This window comes from Syngnathus scovelli, chromosome 16 (assembly GCF_024217435.2).
Source record: "Syngnathus scovelli strain Florida chromosome 16, RoL_Ssco_1.2, whole genome shotgun sequence".
Lineage (NCBI taxonomy): Eukaryota > Metazoa > Chordata > Actinopteri > Syngnathiformes > Syngnathidae > Syngnathus > Syngnathus scovelli.
In genome coordinates, this window is record NC_090862.1 from 9,112,230 (window position 1) to 9,134,220 (window position 21,991).

Below are 21,991 nucleotides of genomic sequence, written 5' to 3' on the forward strand. Positions count from 1 at the left end.
TCAGCTTTGTTCCAGGGTGACATCGGTCCTGTGCGAGTCACTACCTGGCACCCGCCGCATCACTGGGGCTCATTGTTTATCTGGTGCATCATCAACTCGAATTGTGTTTTTCCAGCTGCCGTTATCGGCATGCAAAAGAGCATAGTATATGGGTTTATTTTAAGCAGAATATAAGATTGCATTGCATTCTGTTTCCCTCTGTACAGGCTGGAGGATGGCAAGGATGACACAACAAGCATTATTCGATGGTTCTCGTGGGCCATGGCAAAAGCCACTGTGTTGCGTACTTGAAACAAGCAAGAAGAAAATTATGTTTGCGAGGATGGCTTAATTTCACAGACAAAAACACACTGTTGTTGATAGATTGTAAGCCTCCCCCACCGCAAAAATAATGTCTAGTCTAAACTCTAGACTAATTCTGATTAATTTCATGTTAGTAGGCTAGCGCCGTACGCTTCTGTGTTTACATTGTGTTTTTTGTTTTGAAGCATGTATCTCAAGCTTTTTGAATGTTAGTGTAGTAAGTGCTTGGCAAAAATGGCACAAGAAAAATGTTTTATACGAGTAAAGGCCAAATGTTTTATTGTAATTTACAATGGCATACATACATGGAGGAAAAGGTTATTTGATCATACATGGAGTTCAATTTTCTCTAAGCCTGCTGGGAAATATTAAATATCAAGAGGGGGGTGAAACAGGCTCATCGTCACGGATTTTGGAGCTGGCCGGCCGGCCGGCGGTGTTAGACATAGCCTTTGACCTGCGAGGCGGGTGCCCGACGGGGGCTGCTTTCTCCACTACTGAAGGCGGGTGAGCCGGGCGCGCCGGGCGGACTGGAGCCGGCATACAGCAGAGAGCCACCGACCAGGAGCAACGCTGCTGCCCCCCAGCCCACATAGAGCCCCGGGCCCAGTTCACGCTTGTGCGGGGCGGCCACATGCGGGTCGTAGAAATCCCGGATGATGGAGTGGGCGGTCCAGCAGACAGGCACCAGGAAGAGAAAGCCGGCCACGGCAAAGAGTACCCCCGAGATACGGGCGATGCGCGCCTTGAGGCTGCTGAGCCCCACGCACTTGGTGCACTTGACCCCGAGCACCCCGAGAGCCAGGGCCACCGCGCACAGCATGACCGAGAGCACCGTCAGGCCTCGGGCGGCCTGCATGTCGCTGGGCAGCGCCAGCATGCTGTCGTAGACCTTGCACTGGATCTGACCCGTGCTCTGCACGATGCAAGTCATCCACAGGCCTTCCCAGATGATCTGAGCGGTCACCAAGTTGTTGCCAATGAAGGCGGTGACCCGCCACAGCGGCACCAGGATCACCACCGCCCCAGCCACCCAGCCCAGGATGGACATGATGAGGCCGACCAGCTGCATGCCCGTTGTGGCCATCTCGCTCGAACGCACCCGCCGCGCTGGAAAGAAGACTCCGCTTGTCGAGTGTACGTCTTCAATGCTTAGTCCTTTGCTTTCAGGTGATGAGGTCACTGCGCGGGTGATCTAAAAAGCAGCCCAGAAACAATTGGTTCACCACGTTGAAGCACGCTACGGCGAGGTCTCCCGTTTGAATTTTGGACGTCTCATTTTTTACTTCCGGGGGCGGGGGGGCTACTTTTTGGATCTGCTGAGGACAAGCACAGCAGAAAATGGACGGATTCACGGCATACAGTTATCATAAGTATTTGGAGCGCCCAGGCCTGTGTTTTGTTGATTCCAGGGAGTAGCACAGAGAAAGGCAGTCTTTGACAGGCAGCCTGTGGGTGTCGAGCTAAGCGGCTAGTCTCACAAAAAGCGGCGAGCCGCTTGGCAAACAAGCCGGCTTTCATGGAGACGTTTTGGAGTGGGCCACACAAGGAGCGCCTCAGTCACCATCCGCGTTGACCCGTCAAACTGCGTTCCTCATCAAAGCCTTTGAATACTTTGGTGAAAGCGATTTCTCCCTAACAATCAACAATGACATCTGAAGCAAAATCTAGTCAAGTGGATCCAGGTCAGAAGAAGTTCTTGCTATCCATCATCATCGATGACGTTTGTCTGAGTTCAAACAAACTTTTGCTGTAATTTGACAAACAAAAAAGGATAACCTCAACTTGTTTACCTTAAAGCGGGCTCTTCCTGTCTTGTCTTCGGCAGTCTCAGCAGATCAGCCGGTCCAACGTCCTTGAGGTACGATACGGGGAGGGGGATCGACTGGATTCCGCAAGCAGGCGTCAGAACCTCGATCGGCGTCAAGTGGCAACGAGACGCTGCCACTCGAGTGGTGTGGCCGTGGGCACAAGCGTGTGCGTCAAGACATGAATGCGTCTCCCGGTGCCTGGTGTGCGAGCACAATGAGGTGCTGTTTGGCTGCCGGCGAGCCTGCCCCGCCCTCGCCTTCTGTCCAGATAGATAAATATATGGATGGATGGATGGATGGATGGATGGATGGATGGATGGATGGATGGATGGATGGATGGATGGATGGATGGATGGATGGATGGATGGATGGATGGATGGATGGATGGATAGATAGATAGATAGATAGATAGATAGATAGATAGATAGATAGATAGATAGATAGATAGATAGATAGATAGATAGATAGATAGATAGATAGATAGATAGATAGAACGAACGAACGAACGAACGAACGAACGAACGAACGAACGAATGAACGAACGACTGGGCGCCACAGACGGCAAAGGATTCTTGCCGCCATTCTCATCAGATGTTGCAAAAAGCCGAGCTAATGACGAGCGGCTGTGCATTCTTGCCAGCATGCAGCCGGCCGGGACAGAAGAAGGGGTGCAGGCTGTCTGTGAAGGTCTCGATGAAGGTGTAAATGTGGATACCCGTGTCGGCGCAGTAGAACGAGACATGACCTTCGGCGTAGTCCACAAAGATGCCCACTTTGCGGGGCCTCTGCTCCAGCGCCAGCACAACATCCGGAGAGTCGTTGGCGACGTAGCGTCCGTCCGCCTTCAGGCTGAGAGTCTAGAAGCCATTGGTGGGGCAGACGCCGAAGCGGCCCTTCCTGTTGATGGACGGCACCCAAGCTCCACTCTGTCTTCTCGCCGACCTCCACCTCCCAGTAGGCCCTTCCGCCGCTGAAGCGCTCCTCGCCGAGGAGATTCACCACGCGCTAAAAGCAGTTGGGGTAGTCCGCCACCTCGCGGTGCTTGTCACTCTGCCGCACCTCTTTTCTGTCGTCGGAGAGCCACAGAGTGGGGTGGGCCGTCTGGGCGCTTAGATTCACGTCCACTGGAACAAAGGCAGGCAGGTCAAAGTGCTGGAGCGGGGAAGGAAACGTGTCTGAATTGGCAGGGTTTTTTTAAGGGGGGGGGGAGAGTCTGATTGAAAAGGACACGAACACAAATTTGTGTCCGTGCAGATCAAGACTCACCAAAGTATCTCTCAATTCGTTTCAGTTCTGCAAGTAGAAACAAGATCAATGCCAGCTTAGCGTCAGATGCTTAGCGTCAGATGCTTAGCATCAGATGCTTAGCGTCAGATGCTCACTTTAGATGCGGTCAAAACGGACCTGATTTGGACAGCCAGTTGGTCATCAGGATGACAGGAATGTCCCAGTTTTGAGCAGGAAGAATAGCCCGTCCGCTCTTTGGCTTTGGAGCCGCCTGAAGACGCTACACTTTATTTTGCTCTTTTATGTTTTTCTCAATTGGAAAGGGCTTTTGGTCGACATGCAGTCCAGCTTGCACGGGTTTCTCACCCCAGTGAAGGAAGAAGCCACACGCAAAGGGGAGAGATGCACTGGAAAAGAAGAAGGCACTTTCTCCTGTAGCGGCTCCTGCGGTCTGCTCTTCTTGTAACTGTCGGAGATTTGGGCCAGGGCGCAATTGACGCTGAGGTCGGGCCTGTTGGCGAAGAGTCTCCTGCAGCGCGGGCAGTACGTGGACTGGTGTTGCGTCCAGTAGTGGCAAAGGCAGGCCAGGCAGAAGCTTTGCCCGCACGGGTTCGTGACTGGACCGCTGAAGACGTTCTCACACAGAGCACAGCAGGGACTTCTTGGGAAGGAGTCCGACAGGGAAAGGTCCAAAAAGGTTGTCAGCGGCGTAGGCGCTGTCCTCGCTGTCCGTCACCTCCAAATGATGTTGCTTGCTTACTGGTAAATCCTCGGTCGTGCTCTGACAACGGACGCCCCGTTGTGCTGGCTCCTGCCGTGGTTCAGATCGAGCTGCTCCCCACTCAGGAACAAAGAATGGAGGGCCGCAGCTATTTGGAATGTCCAAAGCATGTGGACCAACAGGTCCACACACGCAGGCAATGTATGACAAAATCCTGCTCAGCTCGTGTTATGTGCAGTTGTCGTCTGGTTGGTTGACAAGTCTGGCTCACAAGTCTGCTCGTACCTCCCCGCAGGCTCGAGGCAAACGAGGAAGTCGAGTTCTCAAGTTTCCAAGGTGTGTTGCCTCATTAAACAATGGCGCTCTGGACTACAACAATGAGGGGAGGGTCCTCGACAAACAACAGCGCCCTGGACTAGAACAATGAGGGCAGGGGAATCGTCAAACAGCGGCGCTCCGGACGAGAACAAACTCCACGTGAAATGGGGGACGGCTTGAATTTCCATGATTTGAAAGATCATTTTAAACATTTCTCCAGTTCCAATTTCAAAGTCAAAGTCAAAGTCTGCTTTATTGTTAATTTCTTCACATGCCAAGACACACAAAGAAATCGAAATTACGTTCCCACTATCCCACGGTGACAAGACATAGTACACAATATACAACACAAAAAAATAAAAACAAGGAGGCACAAACAATGAATAAATAGGAGTGATGAATAAATAATAAATAAACAAATAACACAATAAATAAGAGGAGCAAAAATGGAGCAAGTGTGCAAACAGCAGACAGTCAGAATATGGCTCAAAAGTACAGGACGCTACGCAGAAGGGGGGAGAGAGTTCAGGATCCTAACAGCCTGGAGTACGAAGGGTGCGGTGAGTGCAGTTGCCTTCACTTTACGGGAATGAAATGTGGCCGTTGTTTTCTTTGCACTCCGTCAGGGCCGAGGCGTGGCAAAGAAGCGATTGATGAAGATGGAGTTGAAGTTGAGTCTGGCGGGCGGCGCCACTCTGTCTTCCATGCGCTTGGTGGCCACCTGAGCGGAAGCCCCCGCCGAGGCGCCCAGCGCCCCGCCGATGAGGCCATACAGCAGCATCCCTCCCGGGCCCTCGATAGAGCCGGCCAGCGTCCCCGTGACAGCCCCTGCCACTGCGCCTGAGCCCACCCCCCTTGCCAGGGATGTCCGCAGCCAGCCGTTATCCACTTCGGCTTTGGCCCTGATCTCAGCGCCGTCTTTGTGGCAGTACCACTCATGTGACAGGCTCTCCGGCTCGCTCCGGGCTTTCTGGTCATCGGCCACCGCCTTCTTCATCAGCCTCTTCTCCTCCTTCTTCACGCTGCGCTCGGCCTTGCGGAAGGTTCGGCTGGAGAAGCAGGCGCCGCCCAAGGATGCCACTGTCCACTCGACTTTACGCAGCATCTCGCGCTCATAGCTGCGGTCCCGCCAGTTCTTGCTGAAGATGTAGAAGCGGCCGCCAAAGTCTTCGATCAGACGCTTCAGGGGCCAGTCGGCGTTCTGCACGATGGCCGCCGAGGCGGTGCTGTCCAGGTTCTCGTCGTAGGCCAGCAGGACCACGGAGTGCCTCAAGCAGTGTCTCCCGAAGCGCCGCATCATGAGTTGCGGGGTCCTGATGTCATTGGGCGAGATTTTTTCCATGTCAAAGGCCACCAGGAAGGCGTGGGGACCGGGCACCGACAAGCACTTGGACCTTCTCAGCTCCGTCTTCCTCTTGACGCCAGATATGTCCTTATCGTAAAGGTTGGGGGCACTGATCAAGGCCACCCGTCGCCCCGACAGCTCCCCCAAAATCTTGCGGCTGCCGGAGATGCTGACGGCGTCCTTAGGGAACTCCTCCCGCCCCAGGATGGCGTTGGCCAGCTGGAACTGAGACGCTCCGCTGCTGCCCACCATCATCAGCCTCAACTCCGGGGAGGACCCTGTGGAAGGGGGAATGGTGGTCACAAATCAGCACTTGCTTCTTCCTCTTGATGACGAATGCGTAAGAGTACAAAAGCTCTGAAAATTGTCAAACAGCATCTTTTCAAAGGTTTTCAGCTTTCAGGCTCTTCCTCCGTGGATCCAGACATACTCAAATAAAGCGCAGGCACACAGCAAAGACGTGTCTGCTGATGTTACAAAGACAACTGGCAAGCCATTTTGCCCCCGCAGCCCTCGTGCAACCTTACCTTTCCTTCTCTTCTCCATTTGTGTTGTCAAGCCTCATCTAGCAGACAACCATGCAAATGAAATGTGTCTGAGACCATCCCCCCCCTAACCCTAACACACACCGCCACCACCCACCCCTCTCTGACCCTTTTTCTGGGTCTGCCGGATTGGGTAATTGGGTGCCAGATTTTATATCAAGTGGAAAATGGCCTCAAGGGTGCACAGTACAAGCAAGCCTCCCTGCACGTTTCATCACTTTTTTCATTATGACCACAATGGTCTGTTTTGTGTGACAATCAGCATTTCACCCATTTTTTTGCGTACTGATTCTCTGACTTGATTCCTATTTGACCTCAGACTAAGTGAAATGAGCTTATTTCCCTGCCATTGGTTTGAGCGGCACAGTTCTTTGATATCTGTTCAGCAGACAGCTCTGGATAATCAATACTTCATTAAATGAAATTTGTTCCTGCCCGGGTGCAACTCAAATGGTATTCTAAATATAGATGTCCGGTGTGGCGGCGCAGTGACACACAATGACACCGCGTGGAAATCCAGACATGGTTACACAAGCTCAATTTTTTAATTAGACTCTCTGCCTCACACTATGTGAGCAAAATATCGGTTTGGAGGTAAATTTCATAACTACCTCACCCAGTGGCGGCGCGCCCAATACGCGCACTACGCTCGTTAGGCCAAGCGCGACGCTCGTGACGTTATTATTGATTATGTCGTGTGTTGTAGGCTAGTAGCGCCGCATGGCTTGCAGCAGCGTGTCGGAGACTAGTAGCCACAAAGATGTTGTGGCATTTTATATCGGGGAATGAAAAAAGAAAGGCGTCTTTATGACAGTGAGTAAAGACAACAGCAGTCAGGTAAGCAAGGCACCTTAACCCCTCTCTTTTTATGGTTAGGCTACCCATTGCCCTTTTTCTGTGGTTAATTTCGTATGGAACATGGGTGAAAATCTTGCACAATGCCGAGTTAAAACGTGCCCAGGTCTTTGATACAGTTAGTACGCAAATGCGTTGTAAACTAGGGTTAACATTTTACTCTTGTTTTGAAAGGTAATAGTTGAGAACCACAAGCTGACTAACGTTTCGTTTTCGTTTAGCTTGTGCAACTTAAGTCTGTGCATTTGAATCAACACGTGTGAGAGAGGAAAGGGTGTTTTGTTGTCAACGCGTTGCTGTTTCGAAAGTTGTAGTAGTTGAGAACCATCAGCTGATTAGCCATTCGTTTAGCCAATGAAACGTCAGTGCAAACGAAACAGGAGGGAGTCTGAGCGAGAGAACGAGAGAGAGAGCGAGAGAGGGGAAGGGGTGCCGTGTGTGTGCGTGTGTGTGCGTGTGTGTGCGTGTGTGTGCGTGTGTGTGCGTGTGTGTGCGTGTGTGTGCGTGTGTGTGCGTGCGACTGATTAACAGACTGCGTGATTGGACGCAGCAATGAGGAGTAATCTGTCTGTCACCAATGCTTTGTTGAGTAAAGTTGTATTTGTTGTCATACTTGTACACTTGTGGAGATGCTGTTACTGAGTAGGAGGTGGAGCAACTGTTTATTTAAAACTGAGTAATCGTTAATTTATTTCACATTAAACTTAATTTGAGTCAGTCAAATTTTGTCTCTCTGGGAGGGGCCTGGGCGACTTTGGTTAGGGGGCCCTTGACACATTTTTGCTTGCTTTTTTTACAGTTAAAGTCCCAATGATCGTCACACACACATCTGGGTGTGGTGAAATTTGTCCCCTGCATTTAACCCATTCCTGTGTGATTTTGATCCATCCCCTGGGGGGAGAGGGGAGCAGTGAGCAGCAGCGGTGCTGCGCTCGGTAATCATTTGGTGTTCAAACCCCCCAATTCCAACACTTAATGCTGAGTGCCAAGCAGGGAGGCAACGGGTCCTATTTCTATAGTCTTCGGTATGAACCCACAACCTTCCAGTCTCAGGGCGGACACTCTACCACTAGGCCACTGAGCTCTGATTTTCGAGCCTTTAAATGTGATAACTGCCTTCATTCTTAACAGAAGGATAAAACTTGGACACCGTTTGGATCCTTTTTTGCAACTCTTTCCACTGACACGTGCGGGAAATGAAAGGGTTCAACTTGGCCTTGTTAGGCTCTCCAGAAGGGGGCGGCATGCGTCCAACAAATGTGTTCACTTTTGTCACAACGCTTTGTCTCCATGTAGCCCATCGCGTTTCCTTTGTCATTTTCTTTGTCATATGTTGCGCCATGGGAGCCTTTTACTGCTTTAGCGCGTCACGATAAAACCTATCATAGATTGTAAAAATAAACTACTATAAATTGTAAGCTGCCGCTGCGGGAAGCTCCACTCTGCTCTGCTGAGCTGTGCTGCCAGCTGGGTTCTCCCGCAGTAACTTGTATTTGTCCGTCAGTATAATAAGTCCGTGCGGAAACTGCAGTTATCTGAAACAAATATTCCGCAACACTAACACCCGGCTGCGTTTGTCAATCATTTTGATTCGTCGTGGGGTGGAGCGGGGGTTGCGTTGCCATTGATTGTGGTGGCCATTTATTGTGGCCATTGGGATGGGAGCCGCGGCCACTGCCTCGTTTCGCCTACGACTGTAATCGTTACGAAGCGGTTAAGTCCTGAACTTCTCATTCCGTTAGACACTACTGGACTGACAACTGACAAGAGAAACACGCTCAGGGTTAGTAGGGCAGGCGTACTTGAATAGAATGCTTTGACTAGATTTGTACAGTAGCTCCAGTGATGTTTTCCTTTGATGACTTACAATTGACGGACTGGTGAAATTTACTTTTTAAGCTGTATTTTATTTGTCCCCTTTTTACTTTATTTTAAAGTATTTATTTTGAAACTACACCCATTCAATGGGGTTGATCTTGAATGACGTCACGTTCGCTCATAAATATTATTCAGTGGATGCGAAAGGTTCGACAAACGTTGGAATGGCGACAACAGCTGCAAGAGACGACAGTTGGAACCTTCACGAGGTGTCTCTCGGGTGGCCACCCCCCGCGGTCTGCGAATCTAATAAAACCACCCAGAGATGTCACCGAGGAATGCACTTCTCTTCGGTTTTCATCCAGCCGGAGCTGTCCGTTTTGCCCCACATCTCCGGCAACTCCTCCTAAGGGCAGGCAACGTCGAGGAGAACCCGGTCCCTATTTATTGCCCTGGCTGCTCTAAGGCGATCCGTCATGACTTCATCCCGCTTGTCTGCATCGCTTGCCGACAGAGTTTCCACAGGACCTGTAGCGGCCTGACCCGAGCACAGTCATCAAGGCTTTCTCTGCGGATCCTGCCCTGGAAATGCCATCGTGCCGTCACCTACGCGTTCAGTCTACGTGGGACCGAAAGGTAAATCCTGTGTTTGCAAAATCTCCCCTCCACCTTTTCACCCACCCCCTGCTCTAACTGCCCCAACAAATCCCACCGCTCTTGCTTTGGCCTATCTCGCTCCCAAACCTACACAAATTGGCCATGCCCAAACTGCTCGCCTATCTTATCACCACAAAACCTTTTATCGCAACCATCCTCATCCACTACCCAAGCACCAGCGACAATACAACAACAACAAGCTATAAACGCTAACTGCCCTATCTGTTGAAAAAAACTTGTTGTATTGCATTCACCCTGTCATATCTTTGTAGTCTGTTGTCTTTGAAGTCTGTGCATCTCTTTGTAGTCTGTGATCATTGTTAAGATAGAGTAGGTCACGTGACTAGAATCAGGAAGTAAGCACATGTTTCAGCACAGTGTTGAAAGAGAACGCTGCTTGTTCTATTCTCTCCTGCAGTTCGGCAAAACTACTACCTACATTTTGTGTTATTTATCTATGGTATGTATCTTTGTTTAAGTTATTATGGATCGAAATAGATCTTTTGAGTTCTGAAATGATAGTTTTCAGTGATGTTAGATGATAGGATAATAGCATGATTGAGATTTCATATCGATTTAATTCATTTAGTTCGTATGACTGATTACACAATGTGGTTTGTATTCTCCCAGTTTCACAACTCGAGGACTCAACGCCTCAGCTACCTGGCTTCAACGCGATTCATCAAGATCGTGAAGGCTCAGGCACAACACTACGACGAGACGGGGGTCTTCTTATCTACCTGAGATCCGGCATCCCCTACTCCATTCTTCCCTCGACTCCCTCAGGTTCCCTCAAACTCCAACACCTGCACATCCCCATCGCCCGTAGGCGTCACCTCTCCCTTGTGAACGCCTACTTCACCCCAGCGACATCGGAACAGTGTCAGATCCACCAAGACTCCACCTGGCTTCCTACAGAAAAGGGCCTTATCTGCGTTGATTTCAATGCACACCACACGGCCTGGGATGAATTTGCAAAGGCAGATCCCAGGGGTAATGCCATCCACCAATGGGTCGACGATCATGACAAAACTGTCCTTAATGACTGTCAAGTTCTGTCAATGTTTTACCCAGTTCTTGCTTAAACTTGAAAAAAGGCTGGTCTGAAGAATGCAAAGGGAGAACCCCAATCCTCATTTAGTTTTCCTTTAAGTGGGTTCCAGTTTGCATTCCATTTAGGTCCCAATTAAGGTTGTAATATAGATCGTACTTCAGGTTGATAACCTTTAAACAAGTAAAGAAAATAAAGAATGGAAAAATAAACATTTGTCTCATTGTAATTCAAACTAAACATTTGTCTATTTTTGTAACAAAATAAACATTTGTCTGTTCTTATAATTCAAAATAAACATTTGTCTAAATTGACATACTTAAACTTTGAAACAGGTACTCAAACTTCACATTTCAACATAATTTGACCATTCAAATCGATAAAGTTACTCAACAATCAATACAAATGTCCATTTTCATACCAGTTGCGTCTGACCGTGAGCTGAGTGATGTTTTGTTGTTTGTTCCAGTGCTACCAAACATTTCTCCTTTGTTCATTGCTCTCCATGCCTTGGCTCAAGGGTTGGACTGTTTTGTCTGACAGTTTAATCTTTCTCTGCCCCCTGCAGGTTGGGAGGTTTGGAGCTGATTGCAAGTTGCCTGTTTCTGAGTGCCTGTTTGAGTGAATGTGGCTTTCACCTCTGAGTTGACATGACAATGACGGTGCACCAACAAGGGCCGCACGTTACCAACAAGGAGCAGGCCTAAGCGCTCCCGACCTTACGATAGTGGACCCCACTACGGCCGAGCACTTTTGCTGGGAACCGATCGACGAAATGGCGTCTGACCACAGGCCTATTTTGATTACCGTAATTTCCGGACTATAAGCCGTGACTTTTTTTTCCAAAATTTTGAACCCTGCGGCTTATAGTCAGGTGCGGCTTATATAAGATTTTTTTCGTGATTTTTGGGATGACTTGATCACTTTTATACATTCGTAAAAAGGCTGTGGACCACTGTTGTGCGGTATCTTGAAGAAAAAAACAACAACACTACTATGGCTGCTGCGTATTCTGGTTGTCTGGCTTGTGACTATTATGAGCTTTAGTAGGAATGCACGCTAGGTGACTTGTGTCAAAGGGCTCTAAACCAGGGGTGTCAAACTCTTTTCTTTCGCGGGCCGCAATGTAGTCATAGCTTCTTTCGGAGGGCCATTATGACTGTCAACCCAAATAAATGTATGAGCACCTCATATTATATACAGTAAAAGCTACAAAACAAACTGACAAATAACTCGTTTTCAAATCAGACGAGTAAAAACTGGTCAAATATTTAGAAAAAAAGATATTAAAAGTGAAGACAATTTGCAATTCTAGTAATGACACACGAATTTGATGCACAATTTGTCTTTGCGGGCCACATAGCGGGCCGTATCTGGCCCCCGGGCCTTGAGTTTGACACCTGTGCTCTAAACCCTTTCTCTTACTCTGCCATGTGACTCAGAGATTACACAAAGCAGTGGCGCTGTTTGGACCATCTGCATTGTATTAAAACCCAATCAATCAGCATTTAAATTCAATTCTTCTGACATTTTGCTCACCAAAAACAAGTTGTAATGAATGTGAACTTTTAATGCATTTTATTCAGAAGGTTACTTTGAACCCTGAGCCTTAAATGGTGGTGCGGCGTACTTATGGATTTTTACGGCCTCCGGCCTCCAGGGGGCGCTTTAGCAGGAAGCAAGAGCGAGACAGACGAAGAAGAGATAATGCGCCGAAGAAGACGTGCTAGTTTGTGTTCACAACATTTCGCGCATCACGCAGAACGCGATCAAGACGGACATTACTGAAAGGAAGCTTTTATACACAAACCGTCATTATGGGGGACAAAAGAAATGCATATGATGCCGCTTTTAAGTTAAAGGCAGTTGATGTTGATGACACTGTGTTGCGGGACCCTTTTCTTTATTTCGTGGTCCCGTCTACTCTGGAGCTATACGTGTCGCTCGCTAGTTTAATGTAATTTAGCGCTTCGTGCATGAATAAGATTAGCATGAACAGACCCTCATCACACTCGAAGAAATGCATAAAAGCGACGACGAAAGAGACTGAGAAAGTGTGAGGCGAAGGATATCTAACGCTATTCCAATCGGACACTGAGCAGGAAGACTTCGATGGTTTCAGTGCACAGGAGGAAGATGAAGACGGCTCTTGTTTTTACTTTTACTGGTATGTTTTTTTAACCAGCCCGGTTAGTGCTGTGCTACCGTGTTGCTGCTGTGTTACCGCCGCGTCTCAGCGACTTTTACCGGCATGTTTTATTTAATCAAACCCCATTAGTGCTGTGTTACTTCCGTGTTGCTGCGGTATTACTGCCGCGTCACAGGCAGTGTTTGGAAAGAAATGTTAAGGTATGTTATTAAAACTTTAAAAAAGCTTTCTGTGTCCAGTCTTTCTTTGTTAATAACTCGCGTGCACACTTCCGTGTTGCTGCGGTACTACTGCTGCGTCACAGGCAATGTTTAGAAAGACATGTTAAAGTATGTTATTAAAACTTTAAAAAGGCTTTCTGTGTACTGTCTTTCTTTGTATAAAACTCGTGTGCACGTGCGTCTTATAGTCCGGTGCGGCTTATGTAAGAAAAAAACTAAAATATCCATGAATTTTAGCTGGTGCGGCTTATAGTCCGGTGCGGCTTATAGTCCGGAAATTACGGTAGATGGAACCAAACACTCAAAGTTGATCATCAAGAACGACGAGTGCGTCCCAACGTTTCGAAGGCAGATTGGAAGAAATTCAGAGCCATCCTACTAGACCGGCTATCACTGATCTCCTCTGCTGCTACAGCCCCGGAAAAACTGCAACTCCTAGTCCAGCATTTGAAGGAGGCAGCCGCACTGGCAATACCAGCTAAAGTTACCCGCCAGAAGAGGCTCCCTTGGCTGATACAGGAGGTGAAAGACCTCATCCACGAGAGGAATGGACTGTGCCGAAATCTACATAACAACAGGAAAGAATGGCTTAACTTTTGTAAACGTGTCAAGGAAGAAACTGATGAAGCAAAAAGAAATGCATGGCATGCTTACCTAGCCAAGATTGCCAAGACTAAATCTACGGGACAAGCGTGGTCCCTCGTAAAGTCCCTCTCAGGCAACAAAACGAGACACTGGTCTATAAGAATAAAGAATATGTCAGCAACCACGCCAATACCACTGCATTTATCAGAGAGTATGCCTTGGTCAGCAAACGCAAGAATGACAAACCAAGAAGAAGAGTGCATGACCTAACCCTTCTGAAAAACTCCTGGAAGCTCTTTTCCCTGAACTGCTCCACATCGTCACTACCAGTTGGCTAGAGGGCTGGTGCCCACAAGCTTGGTGCGTGGCTACCATCATACCCTTCCTCAAAAAAGGGAAAGCACCACAGGACGTTGGGAACTACAGACCCATCGCTCTCACCTCTACACTCAGCAAAACGATGGAACGGCTCATTGTCAACCAACTTGCATGGTGGCTGGAGGACAAACAGCTCCTCAGTCATTGGCAGGCCGGTTTCCGAAAGGGAAGGAGTACGACGGACCAGACCCTTCGACTGTCGCAGTTCATCTCTGACGGCTTTAAGTCGACACAGCGTCAGCATACGATTGCAACATTCTTCGACTTCAGCAAAGCGTATGATCAGGTTTGGAGAACAGGTCTCCTTCAAAAAATGGCAGACATGGGGGTCCCCTTTCGCTTCATCAAATGGATTGCCTCCTGGCTCACTAACCGTACAGCCAAAGTCAAGATTAATGCCACCTCAGGCAGGAGCAGAACCTTCAAAGAAGGACTTCCGCAAGGCTCGGTCCTGTTGCCCCTCTTATTCATCATCTATATCAATGACCTCGGCAAGTTCGATGAATCCACTCTTGTCAGCGCCTATGCGGACGATTTGGCTCTTGCTTGCCGGGGAAGGAACAAAGAGGAGGTGGAAAGAAGACTGCAGTCCGAGGTAGAAAAAGTCTGGCGGTGGAGTACCAAAGCACACATAAAATTTTACACTGCCAAGTGTGAGGCATCATTTTTCAGCTTGGACTCAGCTGAGGCCAACTGGAAACCAAATATCTCCATAAATGGCGCCGTGCTCAAACATAATCCCGTCCCCACCTTCCTTGGCATTTCCTTCGACTGACAACTCACGTTTGCGGAGCACGCAAAAAAAGTCAGACAAGCAATGTCAAAATGGTCTAACCTTCTCCGCAAGCTCAGTGGCACCTTGTGGGGATGGCAACCGAACGACCTCAGAACAGTGTATATTGCCACCCAAAAAAGCCTTGCAGAATATGCCGCACCGGCATGGGCTGGCTCCAACCCACCTCAAGTCCCTTGAAACAGCCCAAATGGAAGCGGCCCGCGCTATAACCCACCATGTCTGGTCAATCCCAACTGAAGCAGTCCTGCACGAGGCTCATCTTACACCCCTCTCATCCTGTCTAAAAGTGCAGTCTCTTCTGAAAGCCGACGCATAGAACCAGACCCTCTCCACGAAAACCTTAAAATGCGACTGCAAAAGAAGTCACACTGGCGATCAAGGACTCTCCCCCGTCTTACTGCCCTTAACCTCCACCTTCCCTGTACATATTCTTCCCAGCCCTTTTCACCCTGGCTCTTACCTCCTCCCACTCCAACTGTTTTTACTCAAGTTTTAAAGCAAATACCAGTCAGCATACAAAGAGCTAGGGCCGAAGAGCTGATCCGAAATGTAGGTAAATCGGATCTCCATACCTTCACCAAAGAAGGCACCGCGGATGGCGGTGCAGAGTTCGTCGTCTTCAAGGAGGACTTAGTCATCCATCAATGGCATGGTGTCACAGATGCTCAAAGCAGCTCCTATCACTCCAAAAAAGTGCCACTCACCGAGGCACTCTCCTGGCTGATGACAGCACCCAACTGGCAAACGTCAATTATTCTTACTGATTGCAAATCGCTAGTTCAAGCCATGGGAAACCCCCATATGCAAGACCCTACCATTCAGAGGCTCCAGGGTGATATCACCCTTCTCCCTTCGTCTAAGCGACTCCAATTACTGTGGATGCCAGGCCACTGTCACCTACGTGGGAACAACCTGGCAGACGCACAAGCTAAACTAGGTTCGAACGACAACCAACGTGCCGTTACGAGGCAGCAAGTCCACATTTCCTGAAATTCTCCACATATACTCTCACTGCGCTTGTTTCTCTTTTAAGTGTTTCAAGAGAAACATTGGGGCTCTGTATAATCTTGCTGGCATGGTTGATCTGATACAAAATGTTGTACCAGATTACAGTGCACAGTACAAACCTCCAGGTCATGAGTTCAGCCATTATGCTGGTTGCTGTGGACAATGTCTCAGAGTCCTTCTTTTGCACTGAGAGGGTTTGGAGAGCAGACAATGCTTCTATGATCTCTGGCAGGTAGTAACGCACCACTTTAACACTATCAATCCTGGCCTCCCATCTGGTCACTGACAAAGATTTTACTGTTAAGTGCTGAACATGTTCCTTTAAAACAGCCCAGCGTTGCACAGAGGAGCTAAAAAGATTGTACAATCTCTGGAGAACACTAAAGAAGGAGATGGAGACTACCGAAGAGTTGGCTGCGTCTGCTACAATCAGATTCAAAGTGTGACTGCCACATGAGACACACAGTGCCTTCTCATTTAATTGCAATATTTTTGCTTGAACCCCTTGTCTATGTCCCATCATGTTGCTTCCATTGTCATAAGACTGTCCACGACAGTCTGCAATGTTCAAGTTGAGCTTGCCCAACTTCTCCAGAAGTGTGTCACACAGACCTTTCCCAGTGGTGTCTTGAACATCAATAAATTCAACAAAATGTTCAGTTACATGTTGCGGCTCCATACAGATGCACCAACTGATGGCTCACAGTTCACCACTCTCAAGACAACAGAAAGTGTGGCTCAGGTCAGAAGTAGAGTCCATTATGATGGCAAAGTACTTTGCTTGTTTTACCCTTCTGACTATCTCATAGATTATTTTGACTCCAATTAGTGCAATGATTTCATTTTGAATATCATTGCTGAGATAGTGCACCTTTGTTTCGTTGTTTTTAATCCTCCTCAAATGTTCATTCATTAGGGGATCAAATAGTGCCTTCAACTCCACCTGTGCTAGGAAAATGCCATTATGTGGGTCATATAGTGGATGTGTATTCCCTCTTAAAGCGTGGTTTCTTTCAGCTAGGTGACATATTATTGCAATCACCTCTCCAGTGCTGCACCTCAAGGTACATCAAATCCTGGTTGATCTGATCAATGGCTGTCTTAGTTTTGAGCCTCATCAGGCGTTCATGCCAATTCGTCATACTGGTAATGTGTGCCTTTGAATATTCATGTTCCTTTAAATGACTGGCTAGGTCAGGTATGGGCAAACTACGGCCCGCGGGCCACATCCGGCCCACGGGACTGTTTAATCCAGCCCGCCAACCCTAAATAAATTGTATTATTAAACATTTTTTTTTCGGTCATTTTGCCTGCAATGACTGTGTTTCCCCAGTAGATGGGGAACCACTCGCCTGCGCATTTACTACCGGAAGCCGTGTCAGAAAGCTCGGTGCACACTCACAAGTGCGTTTACGTACTCAGTAATACGGAAATGGCGCACTCGCGCTCTATTTGTATCAGTGCCGAATTTAGAGCGTGGGCTGTGACGACAGCATTATTGTTATTTGCGCGCCGAGCTTTCGGATACAGTTTTACGCTAAAGCCACCCACAAACCTTCCCCTGGAATCCTTCCATTAAAATGAGTAGCCCATGGAAAAGCAAGGTGGACACTGAGTGTCGAGTGTTTAAAAAGAGTGGCCAATTTGGCTCGACGTACGCGACGTGACGTTCAGCCACATGAACATCAACATCAACCCGTCACAGATCTAGGTAAACGGACCAACACCTCGGATCTCTCCTAAGAATTGCCACAACAAATTTTACTCCAGACTATGACACACTATCAAAAAAAGGGAGAGCAACAACACTGTTCCCACTGAAAATGAAGGGGAGGCTCTCAAGTTTGTTGTAAAAAAATGCATTTTGAATATGATCTGTACAAATAGCAGGGATTGAAACTAGCGACCATTCTCATTTTCAAACAATGCAGGATGCTCAAGGACATTGATGCACCACCTGTTTGTGACTAATCTTAACCTGTAAAGTTCTTAAGGCTTACTTTAAGGACGTGTTTCCCGTTTCCTCACCTCTGTTACCAGGTGTTTGTGTGTTAAAACTCTGCTCTGATTTTCAGATACCCCTCACCGTGTTGCCGTTTTGATTACTTTATTTGGATGTATGCTTTCACCGATTCTTCAAGATGATATATTTGGTCAGAATGTTTGCCGTTTGATGTGACCTCATAAGATAAACATCTTTCATTAATCTGACCTGCAGGCATTGAAGTGATGGAGACTGTTATTCATAATAACAGTGTTGTATTTTATGAGAATCACTGATAGCAGTTTTTTAGGGATTTTTTTTTTTTTTAAATGCTGTTAATGAATGCATTTGTTTTCCAAAAACTTTTTTTGAATATCCATGCTTTACTACCTACTAAAGGCCAAAACCTTTTATGCAATGACCTTTACAGGTCGTTTATATTACTTCACACAAACACTACATCCATCTGCTCCTGGTTCGGCCCCCCGGTCAAAATTTAGAACCAAATGCCCACCCCTGCACTAGTAGCAGTAAGACTATTGCTGGATTCTGTCCACAATTTAGGGAGCGCGTTATCTGCGCCTCACGGCAAAAGCCATTGCCAATCACCTGTTATCCAATTTACTCACTGCGTGCTCATTTGAGTTCTTCAGATTTAGGAAAATGCTAAGACACTGAAGCACAAATTAGAATTACACAGGTTGGTTGAGTTCAATCACAATTCTTGTTCAAAAAGCTCTGTTTTCAGGAAAGTACAATACAGCGCTGGGCCCTTCAAGAGCGGAAAGTCTCCATTCAGAAAAGGCAACGTTCAAGGTTCTTTGGTTAGCTTATATCAGCTGCACATGCCAGTGTGGGCCGAGTTTGATGGGTGACGAGTCTTCGGGGTGGGGCAAGTTCGAAGGAGAGTGAAGTGTAATTTGGAATTCCCTCTCTATTCCTGTAGGTGGCCTTAGAATGTCCACCTGGCGTCAGTGACACGGTTCTATTCTATATTTGCTGGTCAGGGAGAATTCAGTTTCAGCAATGTGTGCAATCCTATAATAAGGTAAAGTGGCTGTTGTCGTCCATCACCAACAGCGCTGGTCAAGATCTCCTTTTTAGGACTGAAGTAAACTAGCAGATTGAAAACCGCAGCTGGTGCACAAAGCCATGACATCAGCTCCTTGCCAGGTATAAAAGATACGGGCCTGACAGGGGAGGGGGGCTTTTTTACATCCATGCCGTGTGCCACTCAACTTTTTGGAAAGACTTCACTCTGAAATTGGTTGAATAAAATCTTTTCCCAATCAGCCGTGGTCCCTGAAGTGCTCATTCGTCGGGAAACAGCCACCGATCACCGAGTGTTTTTTGAAGACCAGCGAAGCAGCAAAAAACATATACCACATTTTTGGCGTCACGAACAGGATTCGTGTTCTCCAGGGGACCGTCCCGTCCGCTCTCTCCGCGAGCATCCAGCGGCCAGCCGACGACCTGTTTTGAGGTGAGTTGCTTGCACTCAAAGTCGCCGCAGCATGCTCGCTCTTGGAAAGGGGGGGAGGGAGCGTTGTCCCCCACACGGAGGGCAGTTAAACGGATCTGATGGGGCCACGGCGGGCTCCAGGGAAGGTTGTCTCTCCTAGTCAAAAGCCGTCATAATGCGACTTTTGAAGGGGGAGTGGCCCCAAATAGAGACAGCGAAAGAAAAGTAAAATAAAAACAGAAAAATAAATAAAAAACAATAAATAAAAAGGGAACAGTAACAAAACGTTTTGGGGATTGCACGAGTGAATGGCATGTCTTGTGAGAATGATAAACGAGAAGAATTAAACGCTCCAGGGAGGGCGAATGTGAAACAGGACAGGTTGTCGAGAACAACGCTGGTCGGCTGTCACGAGAAGTAAATAGTAGGAAGTCCCATAAAACGTGGACGTGGAAATTAGTCGTTTCAATGGTCCCGCGGAGGATCGAAATTTTAGCTGTGTGATTGTGGCGGAAACACAGGTACGATTGAACTATGCTGCGACAAGATACGGGTGAATCCACACGGGCCAGGGGCTATAGCCGAGATGTCCGGTGGGAGCCTAGTCTCTGCCAAAGTCCAGCGCAAAAGGGAGGTTGCGTTGACCGCGTTTGGCTAATAGGAACGAGCGCAACCTTGGCACCCGTACCGTGAGTGAGAGTGGATGAAGGAAATATCCGACCAGGTTAGCGACCTGTGGGCCGAAAAGAATGATGCGCGCGAAGCCACGTCGTTTGGGCACTGATCGAATTAGAGGTGTATGTGAGTTATAAGGCTTGTCAATTTAAATGCTGGTGTAAAATGCCCCCAGGTAAAACGAAGGACTGGCGGTTTTTGAATATTGATTAAGCTGATACGATCTGCTTGCGGTTCGATTCCTCTATGGGGACGTATTATAATAGCATGCACGTCTGTCAAAGTTTGGTAAATTTGAGCCTGTACAGACCGCGTTTGGGAAATAGGTGCTGGACGGCATTGTGTGTGTAGAAATCCCTCTGTGTGTAAAAGGGAAAACGTGGCAATGAGGCCTCGGAGTGCAAGGATTGGTATACCTTGGGAAAAAGTAATTTGTGTGCACACTTAAGTTAAATTCTGCAGAAAATAAAGGGGAAAATATAAAGCGCTATTAGAAACGAAACGAAACGAAAGTTAAGTAAGACGTGCGTATTTGTCAGTGCATATCTGCACTGTTAAACACCAAACTGCATAGCCGCAGTTGGCAAACAGCAAAACGTGGAATGGATTCGAATCCTGCTCTGTCTTCTGTGTTTGTGCGTGAGCGTTTGTCGCTCAATGGCGTCTGTTTGTGAGTGTCTGCGCGTGCGGAGACGTGTAAGATCCTATTTGTGTGTGTGTGTACCCATGGGTGTGTGTATGTGAGCGTGCGTGTGTGCGCGTGCGCGCAATCGTGAGTAAGTGTGTGTGTGCTCTTGAGTGAGCGTGCTTGTAGAAGAAACGAATGGAATGGATAGGATAGTGTGCTTCTCGGTGCTCTGGGGCGCGTGCCCGCCTGCGGTGCCCGCTCGGGGAGGGGAATCTGGCTTCGGGGGCCTGTACCTGCCCACCGTGTTTCATGGCTAGGCACTCCCCGTGTGGGTGACGTGGGGGCGGGGCGCGGGGCCAGAGTTGTGCCCATTTTGGGGCCTACCTTGCTGGTAGCGAGAAAATGTGACAGGATGATGGGGGACGGCATGCTGAAGGAGCAAAAGAATGCATGACCAACTGTGGAGGTCCTGAGGTAACTGAAACCCAGGAGAATTAATGTACCACAGCTGTCTAACAAGAAACAAGAAGCACGGGAATGCTACCTAATACGACACTAATATAGATGTGCATGTATGCATCTCAAGAAGAGGTCAGCTGGCGCCCCCTAGACCCTCTGGGAGCAATGAGAAATTGGAGTTGCAGAAAAGCCCGACTTGTTAATTTAAATTAAAGACAGAATGATAAAATTAAAAACCAATTATTGATATTGCTCCCTGGGGCTTTCCTCAATACTTCTGATTCTCTGTTTACATAAAAAAACCTGAGACGGCGGATACATCCGTTTCTTCAGGGGGACAAAGACACACAGACTGAACTTCCAAGTCGTCTGGAGAAGAGCTTCGTGGAGCGTCGCATTCAAATTCTTAAGGCCAGTGTGATTTTGTCCACAAACTCTTGCATTTCACTCTAACCTGAGAACAGGGATTGCATAGCAGACTGACTACAGACTGATCATCATAAACTTGTGAACAATTGTTTTTCAAACAAGGTGTCATCTCCAACATAAGTTGAGTGCGGGTACAGAAATAGCGCGGACGGAATACACCGGATCGAATATCAATTGAGACAGCCGGTCTTAAGGGGTCCATCTGAGGTTGGCAAAATCGTATGTGCATTGTTTAATTGATATTGTTACCTGCAATCAAAAAAAAAAAAAAAAATGGGAGAAAGGAACTATGCTAGTCCAATGGTGACTACCCCCATCGAGGTAGTGCTGAGAAACTACCCGCTTATTAAGGGGGTTAAAGAAATATCCAAAAAATGGAATAAAAGATGGCCTGACATCGAGAGGCCTTGGCCGGTGGAAGGGACTTTTAACAGGGAAGTAGTTGAGACTATACGTGTACTACTATCAGCATACAAGGCAGGACATAAAAAAGGAAAAAGAGGAGAAAAGAGGAAGGAAAAAAGAGAATGGGAATTGGGATTGTTAAAAATATTTGACGAAGAGGG

General features: G+C 47.9%; 2 protein-coding genes and 1 long non-coding RNA gene across 5 annotated transcripts; 1 reads left to right on the plus strand and 2 right to left on the minus strand.

Moving 5' to 3' along the window:
* Positions 1-554: 554 nt before the first annotated feature.
* Positions 555-3,646, minus strand: cldnk (claudin k). The gene is made up of 4 exons (XM_049745861.2): positions 3,519-3,646; positions 3,381-3,407; positions 2,097-3,266; positions 555-1,498 (listed from the first exon to the last, which is right to left on the minus strand). The coding sequence occupies exon 4, from the start codon at positions 1,388-1,390 to the stop codon at positions 743-745; it is 648 nt and encodes a 215-aa protein (XP_049601818.1). The 5' UTR covers positions 1,391-1,498; positions 2,097-3,266; positions 3,381-3,407; positions 3,519-3,646; the 3' UTR covers positions 555-742.
* Positions 3,647-4,614: 968 nt separating this feature from the next.
* LOC125984054 (GTPase IMAP family member 7) lies at positions 4,615-11,160 on the minus strand. 2 transcript variants are annotated; one of them, XM_049745858.1, is made up of 2 exons: positions 11,073-11,160; positions 4,615-6,003 (listed from the first exon to the last, which is right to left on the minus strand). In XM_049745858.1, exons 1-2 carry the CDS (start codon positions 11,146-11,148, stop codon positions 5,003-5,005), a joined length of 1,077 nt encoding a protein of 358 aa, XP_049601815.1. In that variant the 5' UTR covers positions 11,149-11,160; the 3' UTR covers positions 4,615-5,002. The 2 variants fall into 2 exon arrangements, with proteins under 2 accessions (XP_049601815.1, XP_049601816.1); XM_049745859.1 differs by lacking the exon at positions 11,073-11,160 and adding an exon at positions 6,253-6,304.
* On the plus strand, positions 7,116-10,863 carry LOC125984060 (uncharacterized). 2 transcript variants are annotated; one of them, XR_007486845.2, is made up of 2 exons: positions 7,116-9,579; positions 10,231-10,863. It is a non-coding gene; the product is annotated as an uncharacterized lncRNA (long non-coding RNA). The 2 variants fall into 2 exon arrangements; XR_011088378.1 differs by lacking the exon at positions 7,116-9,579 and adding an exon at positions 9,601-10,060.
* Positions 11,161-21,991: the final 10,831 nt, after the last annotated feature.